At 45.0% G+C, this 19,487-nt stretch overlaps 1 protein-coding gene across 2 annotated transcripts in view; it reads left to right on the top strand.

The window, feature by feature from the left end:
• The window catches only part of rasgrp3 (RAS guanyl releasing protein 3 (calcium and DAG-regulated)), a 111,699-nt gene extending 94,928 nt beyond the window's left edge, over window positions 1-16,771 (top strand). For both annotated transcript variants that reach the window (XM_073050516.1, XM_073050515.1), the window contains 2 exons: window positions 3,527-3,679; window positions 9,244-16,771. In XM_073050516.1, the coding sequence (XP_072906617.1) occupies window positions 3,527-3,679; window positions 9,244-9,581 (491 nt within the window). In that variant the 3' untranslated portion in view covers window positions 9,582-16,771. The remainder of the gene's footprint in view (window positions 1-3,526; window positions 3,680-9,243) is intronic.
• The last annotated feature ends 2,716 nt before the right edge of the window (window positions 16,772-19,487 follow it).

Below are 19,487 nucleotides of genomic sequence, written 5' to 3'. Positions count from 1 at the left end.
ATCCTTGGGTATCTCGTGGAAAACAGGGTCATTGGCCCTGACCCCGACCGTATGCGCCCCCTGTTAGAACTCCCTCTTCCCACCACTCTCAAAGCCCTCAGACGGTGCCTGGGTTTTTTTTCCTATTACGCCCAATGGGTCCCCCATTACGCAGACAAGGCCCACCCCCTGGTCAAGTCTACCACTTTTCCCCTCTCTGCCGAGGCCCGCGCGGCCTTCAGCTGCATTAAAGGGGACATTATCAAAGCAACGATGCATGCGGTGGACGAGACCATTCCCTTCCAAGTAGAGAGTGACGCCTCCGATTTCGCGCTTGCCGCTACCCTCAATCAGGAAGGCAGACCAGTAGCATTCTTTTCTTGTACCCTTCAAGGCTCTGAAATTCGGCACTCCGCGGTGGAGAAAGAAGCCCAGGCCATAGTGGAAGCTATTAGGCACTGGAGGCACTATCTCACCGGCAAAAGGTTCACCTTGCTGACTGACCAGCGCTCGGTTGCGTTCATGTTCAGCAACCAACAGCGGGGCAAAATCAAAAATGATAAAATTTTGCAGTGGAGAATAGAACTCTCCACCTACAATTATGATATCCTGTACCGGCCTGGCAGACTCAATGAACCCTCTGATGCCCTATCCCGGGGAACGTGTGCTAGCGCACAGCTCGACCAGCTGTATGCCCTCCATGCACATCTTTGCCATCCGGGGGTCACCCGATTTTACCATTTCGTGAAAGCCCGGAACCTGCTGTACTCCCTGGAGGACACCAGGATGATGACCAGGGACTGCCAAATCTGTGCTGAGTGCAAACCGCACTTCTACCATCCTGACACGGCGCAACTTGTCAAGGCCACCCGCCCTTTTGAGCGACTGAGTGTTGACTTTAAGGGCCCCCTTCCCTCCACCGACCGCAATGTCTATTTTCTCAATATTATTGACGAGTACTCGCGATTCCCCTTTGCCATTCCCTGCCCCGACACCACTACCGCATCCGTCATAAAAGCCCTGCGCCAGCTCTTCACTCTGTTCGGATATCCCTGCTATATCCACAGTGACAGAGGGTCCTCCTTTATGAGTGACGAGTTGCGCCGGTTCCTGCTAGCTAGGGGCATTGCTACTAGTCGAACCACAAGTTACAATCCCCGGGGGAATGGACAGGTGGAGAGGGAGAATGCCACAGTGTGGAAGGCCACACTTTTAGCCCTTAAGTCCAAAGGGTTGCCGGTCTCTCGATGGCAGGAGGTCCTCCCTGAGGCACTCCACTCTATCTGCTCCCTGTTATGTACGTCCACCAATGCCACCCCTCACGAGCGCCTATTCTCTTTTCCCAGGAAGTCTGTCACTGGGACCACCCTACCAGTTTGGCTGACGTCCCCGGGGCCAGTGCTGCTACGTAAACATGTGAGGAGTAATAAATACTCCCCGCTGGTCGAGAGGGTTCACCTTTTGCATGCTAACCCCCAGTATGCCTACGTGGTCTTGCCTGATGGGCGGGAGGACACGGTCTCTGTCCGCGACCTGGCGCCCGCAGGAGCAGCAGACCACTATCCCGTACACTCCACGGTAACTATGAACCCTGTACCCGAGGTGACACCGCGCACACCGTGCCCCACACAGACTCCTCCCGACGCTCATGTACCAGGCATCTTGTACGCGTATATTCCGGGCGCCTCGCACAGACGTGAGGGATCCCTGACACCTCCAGTTAGGCCAGAACCAGCACAACCTCCGTCTCCTGTGCAATCACCACCACCGGCACCTGTGCAATCACCACCTCCGGCACCTGTGCAATCGCAGCCGGAGCTACGTAGATCGCAGCGACAGATTCGACCACCTGATAGACTTAACCTGTAAATATACTTGTAAGAAACTTCGCCACCTGGGGACTCTTTTTAAAACAAAGGGGGGGGGGGTGAATGTGGTGAACTACGTATACCTGTCTGGACTGCTCCTGTGGCTCCTCCCACAGACCCCTGTATAAAGGCGATTGAGGCCTGAGCCCGGCCTCATTCTCCAGGATGTAGTGTTGTTCATTCTTCCAGTCAATAAAAGCCGATATCTCGCTTCTTACGTCTCAGAATGAGTTATTGATGGTGCATCATTGAGCACCTTTCCCATCCTGGACAGTTTCTCAGTCTTGAGGATATCTTCCTTGTCCCCTAATTTTTTGGTTTCTAAGGTGGTAACCATGGACTCTCCCACAGTTAGAATGGGCCAGTGTGTACTTTGGGAGGTGTTATACTCCCTCTGTTTTCTGCACTGGGCTTCTGTGTGTGCCTGAAGAGGGAGATTCGCCATTCTACCTACCTTCGCAAATGCTCCTCCATTTTGAATTTGTGGGGCAGAAGCTGTCGTGAATTAGTGAAGATGTTGCACATTCTCAAGGGGGCTTTGAGAACTTTCCTGAACCCTTGTGCCATCACAGACCTCAGTGGACAGAGTGTCTGTGAAGCTTGGTGTCGGGCAAATGAACATTGCGGACCAATCATTGGTCCTGATTAGAGCTTGGAGATGTTGAGGCGGGAGGGAATGCTGGAGTGTACAATAGGTACTCAGTGGTTTAGGTAGACTTGATCAGCCTAAGTTTCTGATTCGGTGCTGAATGACACTGAGTGCATGGATTTTCCACAGACAGCATCTGTGCTACTTCTCCAGAGTCTTGCAATATGTCGTCCAGGTCTCGGATGTGTTTAGGTCGGGGTTGGTGTTAACACACTGTTGATGGCTCTCTGCACATCACATATACCCACTCCAAAGCCAAGACTTGAACTGTGGACTCCTCACAAACTCCCAGCTAGAAGGCACCGACTTTGTCAATGCATGCAAAATGATAGAGGAACTGAGCAAGACAGGCAGCATCTACGGAGAGGAATAAACAGTTGACATTTTGGACCAAGGCCCTTCACTAGGACTGAAAAGGAAGAGGGCAGATGCCAGAATAAGAAGGCGGTGTGGGGGGGTGGGGGTGGTAGGGGAAGGGGTATACACTAGCAGGTGACTTTGTCTGACACTCAACAGACGTCCCAGCTGAGCTGCAGAATGTAAGTGAGGAGATAGCACAGATACAGGCCCTGAGGCAACACGAGTGAATCTGCAGATGCTGGAAATAAAAACACAAAATGCTGGCAGAACTCAGCAGGCCAGACGGCATCTAAGGGAGGAGGTAGTGACGACGTTTCGGGCCGAAACCCTTCATCAAGAGTTGATAGTGACGATGTTTCAGGCCAAAACCCTTTATCAAGAGACTCCTGATGAAGGGTTTCGGCCCGAAATGTCGTCACTACCTCCTCCCATAGATGCCGTCTGGCCTGCTGAGTTCTGCCAGCATCTTGTGTTTTTATACAGTCCCTTAGGTTCAGTGAGTCTGTACTGACCTTCAACCACCTTCTTGTCTTTAATACCACTTTTTATTCTCCATAGTAGTGGTGAGATTTTGTGAGCATTAAATGTTAAATACTGAGAGACGTTGGCACTGGGTGCTGTGGCTCTGCCATTAATCGCACTGTCTCACTTCTGCTTCCTTGTTTGACAGACTGCGGTGTCAACTGCCATAAGCAATGCAAAGACCTGCTGGTGTTGGCGTGTCGGAAACTGCGAAAGAGCACCTCTCTAGAGAGTCCTTCTCCACCTTCGCACAGCCATGGCTCCCTGCCCAGCAGTCCAGCAATCCTCTCCTGTGGAAACGGTAAGGGTTGCCGATGTGATCAAAGGAACCTTGTTAGTTGGGGAGCTCCCTTGTGATTTATCCCATCATTTCATCCTCAACCCAATGGAAAATATGCCGTCTCTTTGCTAAATGGTGCGGGTTAGAAGTGTGACCTTTGGAAACATAAGAGTGTATCACTGCTTGCTATTGAAAAGCAGTTATTGTGTTTAGAGTAATTATGTTTATGAGGATTTCCATTGGTCAGGGTTGACCGTGGATATCATGTTGTACCTGCCTGCGTGATACACAAGCTGGTACACAAGCCAGGGCAGTACGATTGAAGAGGAAGCTGTTGCCCGTGCAGCAGGCTCCTTCTCTCCACACATCTGATGAATCCAAAGGAACGGCAGAGGCCGATACTGTTGGTACCAGCGATGTCGCGGGAGTTGCCAGTCAGCATTGGACACGATATAGGACAGCCTTAGGGAGTACAGCTCCAGATCTTTCCCTCGGGGTTTACTCCCTAAGCCTTCCTCATGAGTGGGTATAGCCCCAAGGCAGTGGTGATTTGAGATCAGAGCTTTCTTTCTGCTAGGTGAACTGCCAACTATGACTGATGAGCCCCATCTGCAGTATTTATATTACTGAAACTATTAATATAGGAGAGAGTCAAAATCACATTCCTGTTGAGTCACTGATTAACTATATTAGTTACCTATAATAACTAACAGATAAGCAAGTCATGTTTAAATGTCAGCCGTGGCTCAAAAGCAGCTGGACGCCTCTTCAATCAAGAGTGATGAGGTTTAAGTCCCATTCTAGAGAGCTGATTTCGAAGATCTGGGCTGGTGACCCAGATGCCACACTAGAAGGTCACAGCAATTGACATTTGACTGAAGTGGAGAGCCTGCTGGCCTACTCAGGATATTGTTTTAAAGTTGAAAGTCAATTTGTTATCAAACTTATATATGGCACCACAGACCACCCTGAGATTTGTTTTCTTGCGGGAATACTCAATAAGTCCATAATAGAATAATAACCATAATAGAAACAACAAAAGGCCACACCAGGAAGAGACAAGTTACCCCAGGACATTTGTCCAACGTTCATCAGTGAAACAGTGTGATCGTTCTTGCTTTGCTGGTCACGGACCCTGCCACACCACTGCAAACATACCTTATTGTCTGTAAAGTGCTGTGGGATATTGAACGGCAAGTACTGCAGAAATGCCAGTTACTTTCTATTTCCCTGTTCCTGATCTTTTCATGAATAGCACACGTAGAAAACTGCAAGTGATATGCCATCCACGCACCACCCCATCACCACGGCCGGCAGTACAGTCAGAGACGCAAGAGTCACTTTGGAGTGAATGTTCATCGTAACTCCATCCGGATCTCCCGTTCATCCCTGAAGTACCTGCCATAGGAACCCAGGCCGTGAATAGAGTGAAGGCAAGGGCCATGGAACAATAGTTTAAACAGGGTTAGCTTACAGCACGCGATGGCTTATGATCCCTGTTTGGATTCCTTTATTAATAAAATGCAACTGAAATGATCTAAGTTCCCCTTTGAAAGCAGCTCATTGTTATTTATCCCTATGGTTTTCCTTCACTTTGATGGGTCCTCGAGCCCATTTTCCGTATTCTCGGAAAGGATTAACACTGTTTGGAATAAGCTCAATATTAAAGCACCAATTTAGTCCGGAGTACTAATCCACAACGGGCATTTCTTTCCTATGGCATCACAGAACTAGATATCAGCTCGATTGGACGGGCTCCAAAATCCATCCAAGGAAGCAATCTTTAAAATTCAAGGAAATTAGATCATTTCAGTATTTTTTTAAATGATATTAGGCCAGTAAGGTTTTCCATTAGCAGATTAATTGCAAAAATGATACAGGGGCTTATCATGGCTATCACATATCCTCCACAAGGCCAACTTTCGGCAAACAGTTCCTGCTCCACAATTCACTCTCTATGTGAATTATTAGCTTCTTCGAACATAATACTACAGAATAGGCCATTCGGCCCACAGTGTTGTGCCAACTTTTAAACCTAACCCTTCAACCTAACTCTTTGCTCTTACATAGCTCTCCATTTCTCTGTCATCCGTGTATTTGCCACTACCGCCATCCCCGTCAGGGTATTCTACACACCCAGCACTCTCAGTGAAAAAAGTCCCTCTGACACTTCCCCCACCCCCCCCCCCCCCATACTTCCCTTCGATTGCCCTAGCATAATGCCCCCTAGATTTAGCCAGTTCCGTCTGGGAACACGCCTCTGGCTGTCCTATCAATTTCTCCCTCTTATCATTCTTCTTCTTGTCTTCTGCCTTTTATCATCTTGCTTCTTGTTCAGTGACGTTATTGTTGTTGACTCCTACAGTAAAACAAAATGTCCTCTTTCTTCAATGACTTGCATCCATTCTAAACAGCTTGTCTGCTGTTTACCATGAGACAAATAGTGTGAAACAATAACGCTATTGTGCTATGTGCCTCATGTTTATACAGTTCATTTGCAGTCAGAAGCGACCTGCGATCCTGAAGTGCTGCCTTGTACCCTCAGTGCAAAGCCCCTGAGCTGGTCATCGCAGCTGTACCAAATCAAATTAAATTGACTTTATTACTTTCATCCTTCATATACATGAGGAGTAAAACTCATTACATTACATCTCTGCCCAAATGTGCAATGTGCAATTATAATTATTTATAATAAATATTATGCACAACAGGATAGTCAATACAATATAGAAATACAGTTGAGTTAACCTGAGTTAAGCAGTCTGATGGCCTGGTGGATGAAGTTGTCCCGGAGCCGGTTGGTCCCGGCTTTTATGCTGTGGTACTGTTTCCCGGATGGTGGCAGCTGGAATAGTTTGTGGTTGGGGTGACTCGGGTCCCCAACGATCCTACCGGCCCTTTTTACACACCTGTCTTTGTAATTGTCCTGAATCATGGGAAGTTCACAGCTACAGATGTGCTGGGCTGTCCGCACCACTCTCTCCAGAGTCCTGCGATTGAGGGAAGTACAGTTCCCATACCAGGCAGTGATGCAGCCATTCAGGGTGCTCTCAGCCGTGCCCCTAAAGAAAGTTCTTAGAATTTGGGGAGCCATACCAAACTTTTTCAACCCTCTGAGGTGAAAGGCGCAGTTGTGCCTTTTTCACCACATAGCCGGCATGTACAGGCCACGTGAGATCCTCGGTGATGTGTGTGCTGAGGAACTTAAAGCTGTTCACCCTCTCAACCCCAGATCCATTGATGTCTATAGGGATTAGCCTGTCTCCATTCCTCCTGTAGTCCACAACCAGCTCCTTTGTTTTTGTGACATTGAGGGAGAGGTTGTTTTCTTGACACCACTCTGTTACGGTGGTGACTTCCCCTCTGTAGGCCACCTCGTAATTATTTGATGACTAGGCCAATCAGCGTAGTGTCGGCAGCACCAGCAGACCACAGCTCACACTGTTCTGCTGCCGCAAAGGAGCAAATTTCGCCTCATGTTAGACTGCCCTAATAAACCTGGTTTGGATTCCATCCTGATCTTCTGTGCTGTCTATGTGGAGTTCACATGTTCTCTCTGTAACATGAATGCTTCCGCTGGGTGCTCTGGTTTCCTCCCATAAGATAATTAGTTATTGTAGATCAGTCCTGGTGTAGGTGAGTGGCGGGAAATTCGGTGGGGTGTGTGAGGAGATGGATGGTTTTGTTAGAACAACATGGCAGCACAGCGACTAGCGTGACGCTGTTACAGCTTGGGCTAGCAATGTTCAGAGTTCAGTCTCAGAGTGATCCGTATGTCCTCCCCGTGGAATGCATGGGTTATCTCCGGGTTCTCCAGTTTCCTCCCACAGTCCAAAATCATAATGTTTAGTGGGTTAATTGGTCCTTGTAAATTGCCCCATAATCAGGCTAGTGAGAAGTCGGAGGTTGCCAGTCAGCTCAAGGAGCTGAAGGTCTTTCCCACTCTGTATCTCTAAATAAAAACAAAATGAAAGAGAGAATAGGTGACTGGGCAGAAGGGGGCATGGGATTGTTCTGAGAGCTAGCATAAACTTTATGGATTGAACAACCTCCTCCATCACGAGAAGGGGGGGGGGGTGGAAATGCAAACGACTGAGCCAGACTGATAACTCTGTATATCATTTAAAAGGAGAAAATTTCCTTAATTTCCCCTAATCCAGAAACACATTCAATTTGCCGTTCAAATATAATGAGCCTGTGTTTTTTTGACTGGGTGGGTGGTCTAACAATCGTGAGAACATCAGTTGCTGGGCTCCGTCTCCGTGGGGGCTGATGTGTCCCCTGCTGAAGCTGCAGCAGGAAATGCAAATGAATCAGGGTCGACATAACTGTTAAAAATCCCTGCTAATGATGCTGTTGTAATACTGGACATATCCCAAGGTCTTGAAGGGTTAGCATTCATATCCAGACGATTAGGATATAAAAACAGGGAGGCTCTATAAGGCATTGGTCAGACCACACTTAGACAATAAGATATAGGTGCAGAATTAGGCCATTTGGCCCATCGAGTCTTTTCTGCCTTTTCATCATGGCTGAACCATTGCCCTCTCAGGTGCATTCTCCTGCCTTCTCCCCGTAACCTTCCATACCCTGGCTAATCAAGAAACTGTCAACCACTTATTTAAGTTTACCCAAAGACTTGGCCTCCACAGCTGCCAGTGGGAACTACTTCCACAGATTCACCACCCTCTAGCTAAAGAAATTCCCCTTTATCTCATTTCTAAAGGGACACCCCTCTTATTTGACAATATATTTCAGTGATAATAAATCTAATTCTGATTCTATTAGTTCCAAGACATTTCACACAAAACGTTTTGTGCAGCATCTTGGAAATGATGGAATCAGAATGTTGTGCTTGCACAAAGTTTTGTGAACTTCACTTGAGTAACAAATGAATTTTTCTCCCTGCTGTTTATGAGAATAAACAAATCTCATGTAAAAACACTGCGTATTTGTAAGTATTGCTGACGCACACTCCAGTTTACATGATGGCCGGGGTCCAGATGAAGCTGAGTGACCCTCAGTTAGACTGCTCACACCAAGCTGTCCAAACTGTAGTGTAGAACTATGCAATCACTTGACATCAGAACACAATCAATTGGCATCAAGAAACAGGACCTTTGGGCTTCTGCTAAATATAAATTTGTATATTGTATTGGCAGTGATATCTTCAAGAATTACTGCTAAGAAGTAAATCTTGGAGAAACCAGCTTTACTTTGTGAAATGGTTGCCCTGCCTCAATATGGTTCACTGCATGGGTCTCCTTTCATCTCTGTTGCTGAGCTAGTTTGCGAATGAACCCATCGATTGAGGCAGGAATCTCAATATTTGTTGAAAGATGGTTCATATTTTCACTGAAAGGGAGAAGTTGTGCTTGCCTGTGCCAGGTTATTAAAAGCCTAACCTTGCTTCTCATTTTGATCTTGTATCCTCGAGCTTGGGCTAAATAAATTCCTTGGCTTTTCCTGCCTTTTGATGTTCTGAATCCGGCTCTATGCTTAATCTTTGATTGTACAGCTTGGTTTTGATGAGTCCTCCCTTGCAATTTGAAATCAGTTTTTTTTTTCATTCTCTCCCCCTGCAGTTCAAGATGGAGCTATGTTCAACTTCCCCCAGAGCACCAGTAACCAGGCCATTGATGGCCGCTCGATTACCCTAATGACGGGCTCAGCTCAAAAAATCTCGGTGCGCTTACAGAGGGCCACCGCCAGCCAGGCCACACAGACGGAGCCACTGTGGCAGGAAAGTGGGTGGGCCGGCGCCGACTCAGGGTCACACACCTTCCCAAAAATGAAGTCGAAAGGCGGGAAGAGCAGGGGCTTTGCAAAGTGGGAAAATGAGAAGCCCAGCAGATGTGCTAAGACAGAAGAGGAGCGTGAACCACTGCAGAACGGGACCGAGGTGAATGAGGAAGATGAGTGAGGGTGCATCCCTCAAGGCAAACTCCAAGAGTGCACAATGCATCATCAAATTTTATGGGAATTACAAGAAATTGGTTATGTGCTCAGGGTTAATATTAACAGGATATTTATTCATTGACTGCCTTGTGTGTTTGACTATTTGTCATTTTTCATCCTGTACAAATTGCTCAAACCAGCTTCTTCTGCCAAGTGTCAAAGTGACAAAGATCTTGTATAAATCTGTGGCTCCTTCATGGCTTCTCTTATCAATCAAAATCTTCCAGGCCTCGAACACCCGCACCCATCATGTCCCAGCCATCACCCTTCACAAGTGAATCGCATATCGAGCTCACAACTAGTTGGAAGATGAAAAAACGGCCATGGGAGATCAAACCTCAGGACTGAAAAAGCACCAAATACACGAAGTGAGTGTGCAGATGGAACGCTTTTGACAGGAAGCCACAAACAAGCTGTTGCGTACTATAAACGCTCATCATCAATGCACACATGGCCAGTAGTAACAAGGTCAGACAGGGAAATGCCTCCAGTTTGCTGGAAAGTCAAGTCTGGAGGTTGCCTGGAATGGAATTTCCATTTCCAAGGCTTTGATACTGACAAAATTCTTTATAAAACTCAAAATCCATGCCACAGACTTCTGAGATTATTCAGCTGGGACAAACAATAGAGACTACTTTTTATTCAAGTGAATGAAACTCTTCACTTTCCACACACAAGGTCAGGTAAAGGTGAGAATGATAAGGAACAATAAAGCTGGATGCCACCGGCATAGTTGGAGCCTAAAGGTTATCTCCCACCATCTAGGATACTAAACCTTTCAAATAAATAGTTGAGATTCAGCAGATGCTGGAAATACAATGTAACATACAGAAAATGCTGGAGGAACTCAGAAGGTCAGTCAGCATCTATGGAGAGAGGAGTAAACAGTCGATGTTCCAGGCCATCAGGACACCATTGGGATTTTGTGTGTGTTAATCCTTTTACATGTATTTTGTCCAAAACTAATTGAGTTTCTTTGAAGATGTGGGAGCAGAGATACCCCTTCGCTATGGAAACATGAAGTCACATGAGAAGCTGATCTTTGTTTCCCCTGTAATGAAATGTGGTATCATTGAGATGTTGTCCCTGGTGGGGAGGAGGAAAGATTGCTCTGTAATTGGATAAAAAGAATGTTACATGGGAATTTCTTGCTTTACCTAGTGCTTGTCCTTAGTGCCTGAATGTCCTTTGACCAAAGACATAGGGTAAGAATCCCTATCGCTAAGACGCCTTATAAGATGGGATGGTTGCTCCCATGTTTCCAAGGTACGAAACTTGGAAAGTACAAGGTGTGTGACACACACAGATACGGCACACTCCCTTGAGCATATCGGATGATTGTGAATTGTCAGATCCTTTCACGCAGTGTGCGATTCTTTTCCATTGCTTCCATTGGTATCGGTTCCAGGGAGAATTCCAGCAATGAAGACCTGGAGGGAAAATCCTCGACATGACCCTCCTTTGCTGTCCCACCCAGCTTTCAGAGGCTCACTGGTGTAATTGCAAAGGGAGGTCTGCCCTCAAACTGGGTCCTCACTGGGCCAGGTTGTAGCATCGCGGAAAGGGGCTGCATTATTGATTGCACTCAGACAGGCTGTCTGAGGGCAAACGACGGGCCAAGTGCTTTAAACAAGAAACACGTCATGGAGAAATTAATCAATGTCACTTTCTGCTCAGCACAATTCCCCGGTGTGGACAGCGCCTGTCACCACCCCAAATCAAGAGGCTTCCACATGTCTTTGTGTTAGAGAGCTAATCCTCCTGGCTGGCTGGTTCTCCCTTTCTGTCTCAAATCTCAAACGTTGTAAATCAGGCAGGAGATAACCTGATGCAGAATAAGGCCTTATTCCACGTTGCGCTGTAGCCCTACTGGACTACAGCGTCACCTGCTGCACCATTGTGGTATTGTTTCTAATAACCTCAACTGCCATTTTGTGTCCCCTCAAATATTACACATTGTGATATTTAGATTTTGCTTTACTTTTAAAGGCAAATAACTGAATTTAAACAATTTTAAGACTTAAAAATAGCAGAGATGTGTATTAGAGCAATCTCGCCAAGTCAGATCCTCAAATGAAAGACCTTTACTTGATGCAGAAAATCAGATTTCCTCTAAACTGGATCCATTTGATATACAATTCTGTTTGGTGTTACCTTTTGATGAAGTTGCGGCAGACTCTCAGGCAAAACTCTTTCCAAGAAAGTTCATATGGGACAAATCAATAGATACCAACACGATGAATCATGCTCTCACTGAACTGAGATGTCCATTCAAACCTTTTGTTAAATGGCTCATGATTACTTTATATTAATAACCAACAGCTTCAGTGTCTGGCAAGGTATAAGTCTCACGTTAAAGCCAATTTGCCCTGAAAGGGGAACCTGGAACTAATGAACAAGTGGAAGAAGGTTTAGGGGAGATGTTTTTGTTTTACACAGAGTGGTAAGTGCATGGGATGAACTGCCAAGTTGATGCTCGGGGCAGATACATTAGGGATATTTAAAGGACACATGGATGAAAGTAAGATGGGGGATTACGAGCTATGTAAGAGAGAAGGGTTAGATGGATCGTGGAGGTGGTTGAAAAGCTGGTACAACATGGACCAAAGGAGAGTGTACTGTGACTTACTGTTCTATATTCTCTGCAATGGGTAGAGGTTCAGGAAAAGAAATCACTGACTGAAGGTAGCTCCCTGAGGCCATGAATCTCTGCTTCTCTGCACCACACAACGGTGGAAGCTGAGCATCCCTAAGGCTGGATTAGAAATCATTTTGTATTTGTTTGGTGGATCAAAGCATCTCGGAATTGCCAAACAACACAAACTGAATCTTTAGAAGCTGGTAAGTACATGGCATAAATAGAGCCAGACTTCCATTTTCAATGCCTGGTGCACAATGTGTAGTAACAACTGAACAGTATACAGTGCTGTGCCAAAGTCTTAGGCACATACACATACATAGGTTGCCTAAGACTTTTACACAGTACTATAGTAATTTTATGTATTGCACTGTATGGCTGCCATTAAAAATAAAACAAATTTCATGACATATGAGAGCGATGATAACCTGATTCTTATATGGGCCTCTATTGTGGACTGAGAGTGGGAAGGGGGCAGGGAGAGGGGAATCATGGTTGGGAGAGGGGAGGGAGTGAGAAGAACCAGAGAGACATTCTGTAATGTTCAATAAATAAGTTGTTTGGAATCAAAATACCTTGCCTGATGTCTCAGTTCTGGGTGTGTCTGCAGCCACACCAGCCACACTCCTGGCACTCCTTCTCTGCCATCTGTCCCACGCCCTCCTGCGGCGCTCCACCCTCGCCATTCCCAACATCCTTTGCTGCCGCCAGACTTACAAACTCGCTCTCTGCTCCATGTTGACAGAAACACTACTGTGCAAAAGTCTTGGCACCCGAGCTATGGTAATTTGCCCAAGGCTTTTGCATAGTCCCATACCTCAGACCTAAGTACTGTGTCTGAGGACGTAAGAGCACAGTTAATTGAGGGCGGGAGCCAGTCGATGTAGTGCATTTGGATTTTCAGAAGACTTTCAATAAGGTCCCAAACAAGCTAACAGGTTTTACAGAGAAAGGTTGAACAAGTTAGGTCTTTATTCCTTGGAGCGTAGAAGGTTGAGGGGGGACTTGATAGAGGTATTTAAAATTATGAGGGGGATAGATAGAGTTGACGTGGATAGGTTTTTTCCATTGAGAGTAGGGTGGGTTTAAACAAGAGGACATGAGTTGAGAGTTAAGGGGCAAACGTTTCGGGGTAACACGAAGGGGAACTTCTTTACTCAGAGAGAGGTAGCTGTGTGGAACAAGCTTCCAGTAGAAGTGGTAGAGGCAGGTTCAATATTGTCATTTAAAAAAAAAATTGGATAGGTATATGGACAGGAAAGGAATGGAGGATTATGGGCTGAGTGCAGGTAGCTGGGACTAAGTGAGAGTAAGCGTTCGGCACATACTAGAAGGGCCGAGATGTCCTGTTTCTGTGCTGTGATTGTTACATGGTTATATGGTAACTGATCCAGAAGGTTCCAGCTTATGGACTTGGTTAACAGAGAGAAAATATAAACTAGAATAAAAAGGTTGCCAGGTTCTGATGAATGGGGAAATGCAGGGATGGATGATTGTCCCAACCACCACTCGCAATCCACACAAAATATGGCTGAGGAACTAAATACTTCTCGAGTTTGCTGATGATATAAAACCTGGTGTGATTATGAGCATGGTGGAGGAGGTAGGGAGTATCCAGGGGACATGGCCAAGTGTGGTGCACAAAACAGGAAGGCAGAGTCACCTCTTGGTGAGAGATTTGCTGCTTTTCATGTTCCATGAGACCGATGTGTCCAGGCGTGCTTGCACAGAAGTAATTGAAAGCCAACATGCAGGTGTAAGAAAAGATTTGACTGGAGGAGTAAAGAAGCCTAACTGCAGTCACAATGGGTGCACAGTTTTGTTCTCCCCAGCTAAGAGAGGAGTAATTTGCTATTGAGAGAGCCCAATGCATTCAGGAAACTGATTTCAGGCAGGGCAGATTTGTCAAATGAAGAAATGCCCATTAGATGAGCTGTGTAATCCCTAACGCTGAGAAACATGAGATCTCAGTGAAGCTTGGGAGGGTTCATGGTGGATCAGCGAGGTTGCTTCTCTGATTGTGGAGTCTAGAACTAGGGACCATGTTCTCAGATTAAAGGGTTTAATGTTTCAAAGGTACATTTAGTGTCAGAGAATTTAGTGTACATTTAGTGTATACGATATACATTCTGAAATTCTTTTTCTTCGCAAACATCCACGAAAACAGAGGAGTCCCCCAAAGAATGAATGACAGTTAAATGTTAGAACCCCAAAGTCACCCCCAGAGCTCACCCCCAAGTGTAAGCAGCAGCAAAGGAATGATCCCACCTCCCTCACCAGCAAAAAAAAGCATCAGCACCCACCACCGAGCACTCAAGTGTGCAGCAAAGCATCAGTAAAGACAGAAACTTGCAGTACCCCAAAGACGACTCGTTCACCCGGTAATTCGATGTACCATAGGCTCCCTCTCTCTCTCTCTAATAAAGGAAAAAGTGGTGACCCTGTTTCAGAAACATAACAAAGCAACTTGCTGGTTTATGATGTTACAAGTCTGTTGCGCCACTTCTTCCGAGCTCTGCGCCGAAAGAATTTGGGTCGCTGAGCACACAGCCAGCAGGCAGCTCGCTGCTGTCGATCTTCAGTCTCCCATGACACACCAGTTTCTTGCGACGGCACCGACCTCGAGACTGCCCGCCTCTCGAGCCGTGAAATCCCAGAACCCTGAAGGTGCGCTAGTCTTCTAGGCTGCATCCTTGGCATAGGGTTTAGATGAAGAGAGGTTTTGAAGGAATCTCAGACACTGAGTTCATTCATAAGGGACTAATAGATAGATAGATAGAGCCAGCCATGATCTTAAAGAATGACTGAAAGATCAAACTCCTACTATTTTGGGGGGTGGGGTGGGGGGTGTTGCTCGATGAATACATACTGCAAATATGTTGCCCCATGTGAAGACATCTTGGTCTTTCATTGGTACTGCTGTAAAATAAAATTATTGGGTTGTCGGAAGATGCTTGAGTTTTCTTTTGAAATCTTCAGCACCTGCAGTATTTTGCTTTCTCAGATGTTTATTCTCCAAGAGGAACCCACCTCAGTGGGTATGCTCGAGCCTACTCGAAGGGTCACATGGCTTACTGCAGCTGTATGTGGTGTACAGTTGTTGAAATGCTACATACACATGACCTTATACTAATGTGTTCGATATTTCATATCAAGTCCGGTGTTTTGTAAATATATATTGATTTCTTTTTGTAGAATGTAGTTGGCAACTGAGCCAATTCTTGCGAGCTGACAATAAACAAAACCCCTTCTTTCACTTCGCATCATTATCCATCTACTTCTTTCAGTTTTACCGATTGAGCGGTCAGATCAGAGAGGCGTATATTCTCCCCGTCATCGTGCAGGTTCGTCTCCAAAAGATATATTGGTTAGGGATTAGTAAGTTGTGGACACGCTATGTTAGTGCTGGAAGCTTGGCAACGCTTACAGGCTGCCCCAGCACATTTTTGGGCTGTGCTGATCATTGACATAAATGAAATATTTTACTGTGCACTTCCACGAACATCTGACAAGTCAAGCTAATCTTTAAAAGTTGACGGTAGCTGGAAACTTGCCATACTTTAACAAAGCTTCATATAAATATTTTAGCTAGTGTAAAGTTACTGGCAAGTTTACAACTGTCTAAAATTCAGTAAAAGATACAATGGCCTGATAAAGTGCCGTTGTGCTGTACTCTATAACCAATTGTACAGTTTAAGGTGTCCATGGAATGTATAGTATACAAATTTTGATAATATATGTACTTTGAACTTTTGCAGCAGTATCTGCGTTTAACGTGATTGTCAGTTGTTGAGGTAAAACTGAAAGATGACAGTTTTGGTTCTTGGATTATTGGAATCACAGAAGGATACAGATGCAATAATTGAAATCAAAAGGTTAAAGTCCTTGCTTCATTACCCCTAGGATCAGGGCAAGATCTTGATAGTGCCCTCTGCTGATAATTGCAGGATTTGCAAGTAGAACAGCTTAGTTACTTAATGCAGATTCAAACTTGTTGGTGTCCACCATCTTCTTTAGAGCAATGTTCTTCACTATTGTTTGCCATATTGCAGGATGGAAAGTAATGGTGTCCACCTGTTGTATTAAGAGATGCAGGTTGCTTGTCCGCATGAGACAAAAGGGTCATTAAGCTCATTGTTATTTCTCTTCATTAGTCTCCACACATAAGGTAACAGGAACTTTCCTCCTGAACTGACATCATAGTGTTGCATTGAAGTCGGCAATGCATTTTTGGAAGTGGTGCTGTAAAAGGATAAGTACACTGCTGGAAGCTGCTCTAAATTCAGCATTAACAAATGGTATGCAATATCACTAAACCAATATGTGTAATCAGTATCGGTAGTGTAGTGGTTAGCACAACGACTTACAGCACCAGTACCCTGGGATCAATTCCATCCCCCCACTGCCTGTAAGGAGTTCTTACATTCTCCCTGAGACTGCCCGGGCTTCCTTGGGGCGCCACAATCCAAATACGTACTAGTTAGTATGTTAATTGTTTGTTGTAAATTGTACCACACTGTATCTCAATAAATAAATAAAAAATAATGATTAATCTTCTGACCTTTGGTGAAGCATCAAAACAACAAACAAAATCACAGATCCAACTCCTCTAAGAAGAAATCTTTCACACCTGAATGTGTGCATATGACGCAGGTGTAAATGGTCCCAGAGAGAAACACAAACACATAGCAACTGCTGATGCAATTACTATTCTGTCCTTACTGAATCTGTGAACAAAGTTACATTCCATCATTGCTAATCAGGTGTATTGTACCAAGAAGCCAGGAAAACGGAGACCCAGGCTGAGCGTATCTAATGCCCACAGGGATCTAAGTGCGGAAACCACTGGAATCACAAATTAGTCAACCAGGGAGGAGGATTCATTTGCAGGAGTTTAAGCAGAGAGCATCATCCCGACAGAGAGTTTCTTGAGTTGCTCAATTCACACAATAACCACATTTCTTGTTAGACTCCTCAAAGGAGAACTTGTCTGCAGAGGAAACAATGAATAAAAAAATTCTCCCCCCAAATTTAAAATTGCATCATTGTAGTTGTCTAAATTAGTAACAAAACACTTGTGTGTGAAATAATGGCATGACTATAATATTTTCATCATAATCCCATTAACGGGCAAAACAAATTCAATAAAACCACATTTCTAAAAGTTCAAAGCTCAAAGTTCAAAACTTCAGAAGCTGAAGTTTCTAAGTGGATCATTTTACATTATTGTCACCAATTGATGGTGAAGGAACAAATTTATCTCCCTTCCATTCACCGAGCAGAACAAAAGCAGTTGTATTGACCTGCGGAGAATCAGTAAGTGAAAATTCAGAATCTGAATCAGAACTGGGTTTAATATCACCAGCACTGGCCGTGAGATTTGTTAACTTTGTGGCTACAGTGCAATGCAATACATGATAATAGAGAGAAAAATAAAACTCTGATTTACGATAAATAAATAAATATAGTTAAATTAAATAAGTAGTGCAAAAAAATAGGAAAAAAAAGTAGTGAGGTAGTGTTCACAGTTGCAATGTCCATTCAGAAATCGGATGACGGAGGAGAAGGAGCTGATCTTGAATTGCTGAGTGTGTGTCTTCAGGTTCCTATACCTTCTCTCTGAAGTATATAATCATATAATGCATATAGCAATGAGACAACATTTCTCTGAACCATAGGGAGGGATTGCTCGAGTGCAGAAGCCGTTTTCCGACAGTGGCGCACACTGCCTGCTGTCCCAATGTTTCACTCCCCCATGACGCTTCAATCGGTGACATCGGCCAAGAACCAAGTTGTCCACGGGGCCACAACCCAAAGGTGCATATCTTCCGAGAACAGGAACCTCCCACTCATGGAGAGCTGTAGTCTGAGCTGCAGCTGTAGATCACAGACTCCGACAGGACCCCAGCTACCTTCCCTAAACTAATTCCTGTATGTTCTCTTCTCCGGTTGGGCTCTGTACATAATATTTCAAACACTCCTCAGATTCACTGAAGAAATCTTGCGCATCTAAGTATTGAGAAAGATCTAATTAATTCTAGGGAAAATAAAGTCCCCTACTATGACAGCCCTGGTTGGCACCTCTCCATAAACATAAAAGTCTCTGTTCCACCACCCCCCGGTGGTTATTGGGGGCCAATACGATAATCCCATCAGTGTAACTGCAGTTTGCCTCTGCAGGCAACTGACAATGGTTTTGTTTGGCCACTTGGTCAGCATGGATGTGTTGGGCTGAAGGGCCTGTTTCTGTGCTGCATAACTCAGTGACTACCTTGAAAAGGAAAAAGACACATGAGAAAAGAGGAATAAGTTGTTTCGAGGACAAACTGGAAGAAGTCGTGTGGGTCTGCAGAATCCTCTGGTGCCATCTTTTTGGAGGGTTCAGACACTGAGTCCATTTTGGTAGAACTCAGGAATAGGAAGGGTGTAATCTCATTGATGAGATTGTACTACAGACCCCCAAATAACCACTGGCACATTGGGGAACAGATTTATAAACAGATGAAGGAAATGTGTAAAAATAGTAGGGTTGTTGTCATGGGAGATTTCAACTTTCCTAATATAAACTGGGACCTTCTTAGTGCGAGGTTTAGTTGGGGCAGAGTTTGTTAAGTGTATCTGAGAAACTTTATTACATCAATATATGGATGGTCCAATGAGAGGAGGGGCTGTACTGGGCCTGGAGTTGGATAATGAGCCTGTCCAGGTTACTGACCTTTCAATTAGCAATTAGGGAACAGTGACCACAACTCCTTAACTTTCAGGGTAGTTATAGATAGGGTAGGTATGGTACTTGTGGGAGAGTTTTAAATTGGAGTAGGGCAAATTACGACGGCATTATGCAGGAACTAGGAGGAGTTAATTGGAAACACCTTTTTTTTCTGGCAAATCCACATCAGACATGCAGAGGGTCCTTAAATATCAATTAACAAGAAAGGTGTGTTCCTGTTAGAAAGAAGAACAGGGATGGAAGGAATAGAGAACTTTGGATGTCTAGAGAGGTGATGAATCTAGTCAAGAAGTAAAAGGAAAATTATATAAGACTTCAGAAGTTAGGATCAAACAGAGCACATGAAGCCAGAAAGGAACTGAAGGAGGGAATTAGGAAAGGCTGGAGAGTTGTATTTGTTACTCAGGGACAGAGCAGAGAACACACCAGGAGACCAGTATTGCAGGATATCCAACTGAATTTTATTGAACTCCTCCCATGTGGGAGTGATGAGCTGAATGACA

Source organism: Hemitrygon akajei, chromosome 7 (genome assembly GCF_048418815.1).
Source record: "Hemitrygon akajei chromosome 7, sHemAka1.3, whole genome shotgun sequence".
Classification (NCBI taxonomy): Eukaryota; Metazoa; Chordata; class Chondrichthyes; order Myliobatiformes; family Dasyatidae; genus Hemitrygon; species Hemitrygon akajei.
This window is presented reverse-complemented; position numbering and strand designations above follow the sequence as displayed.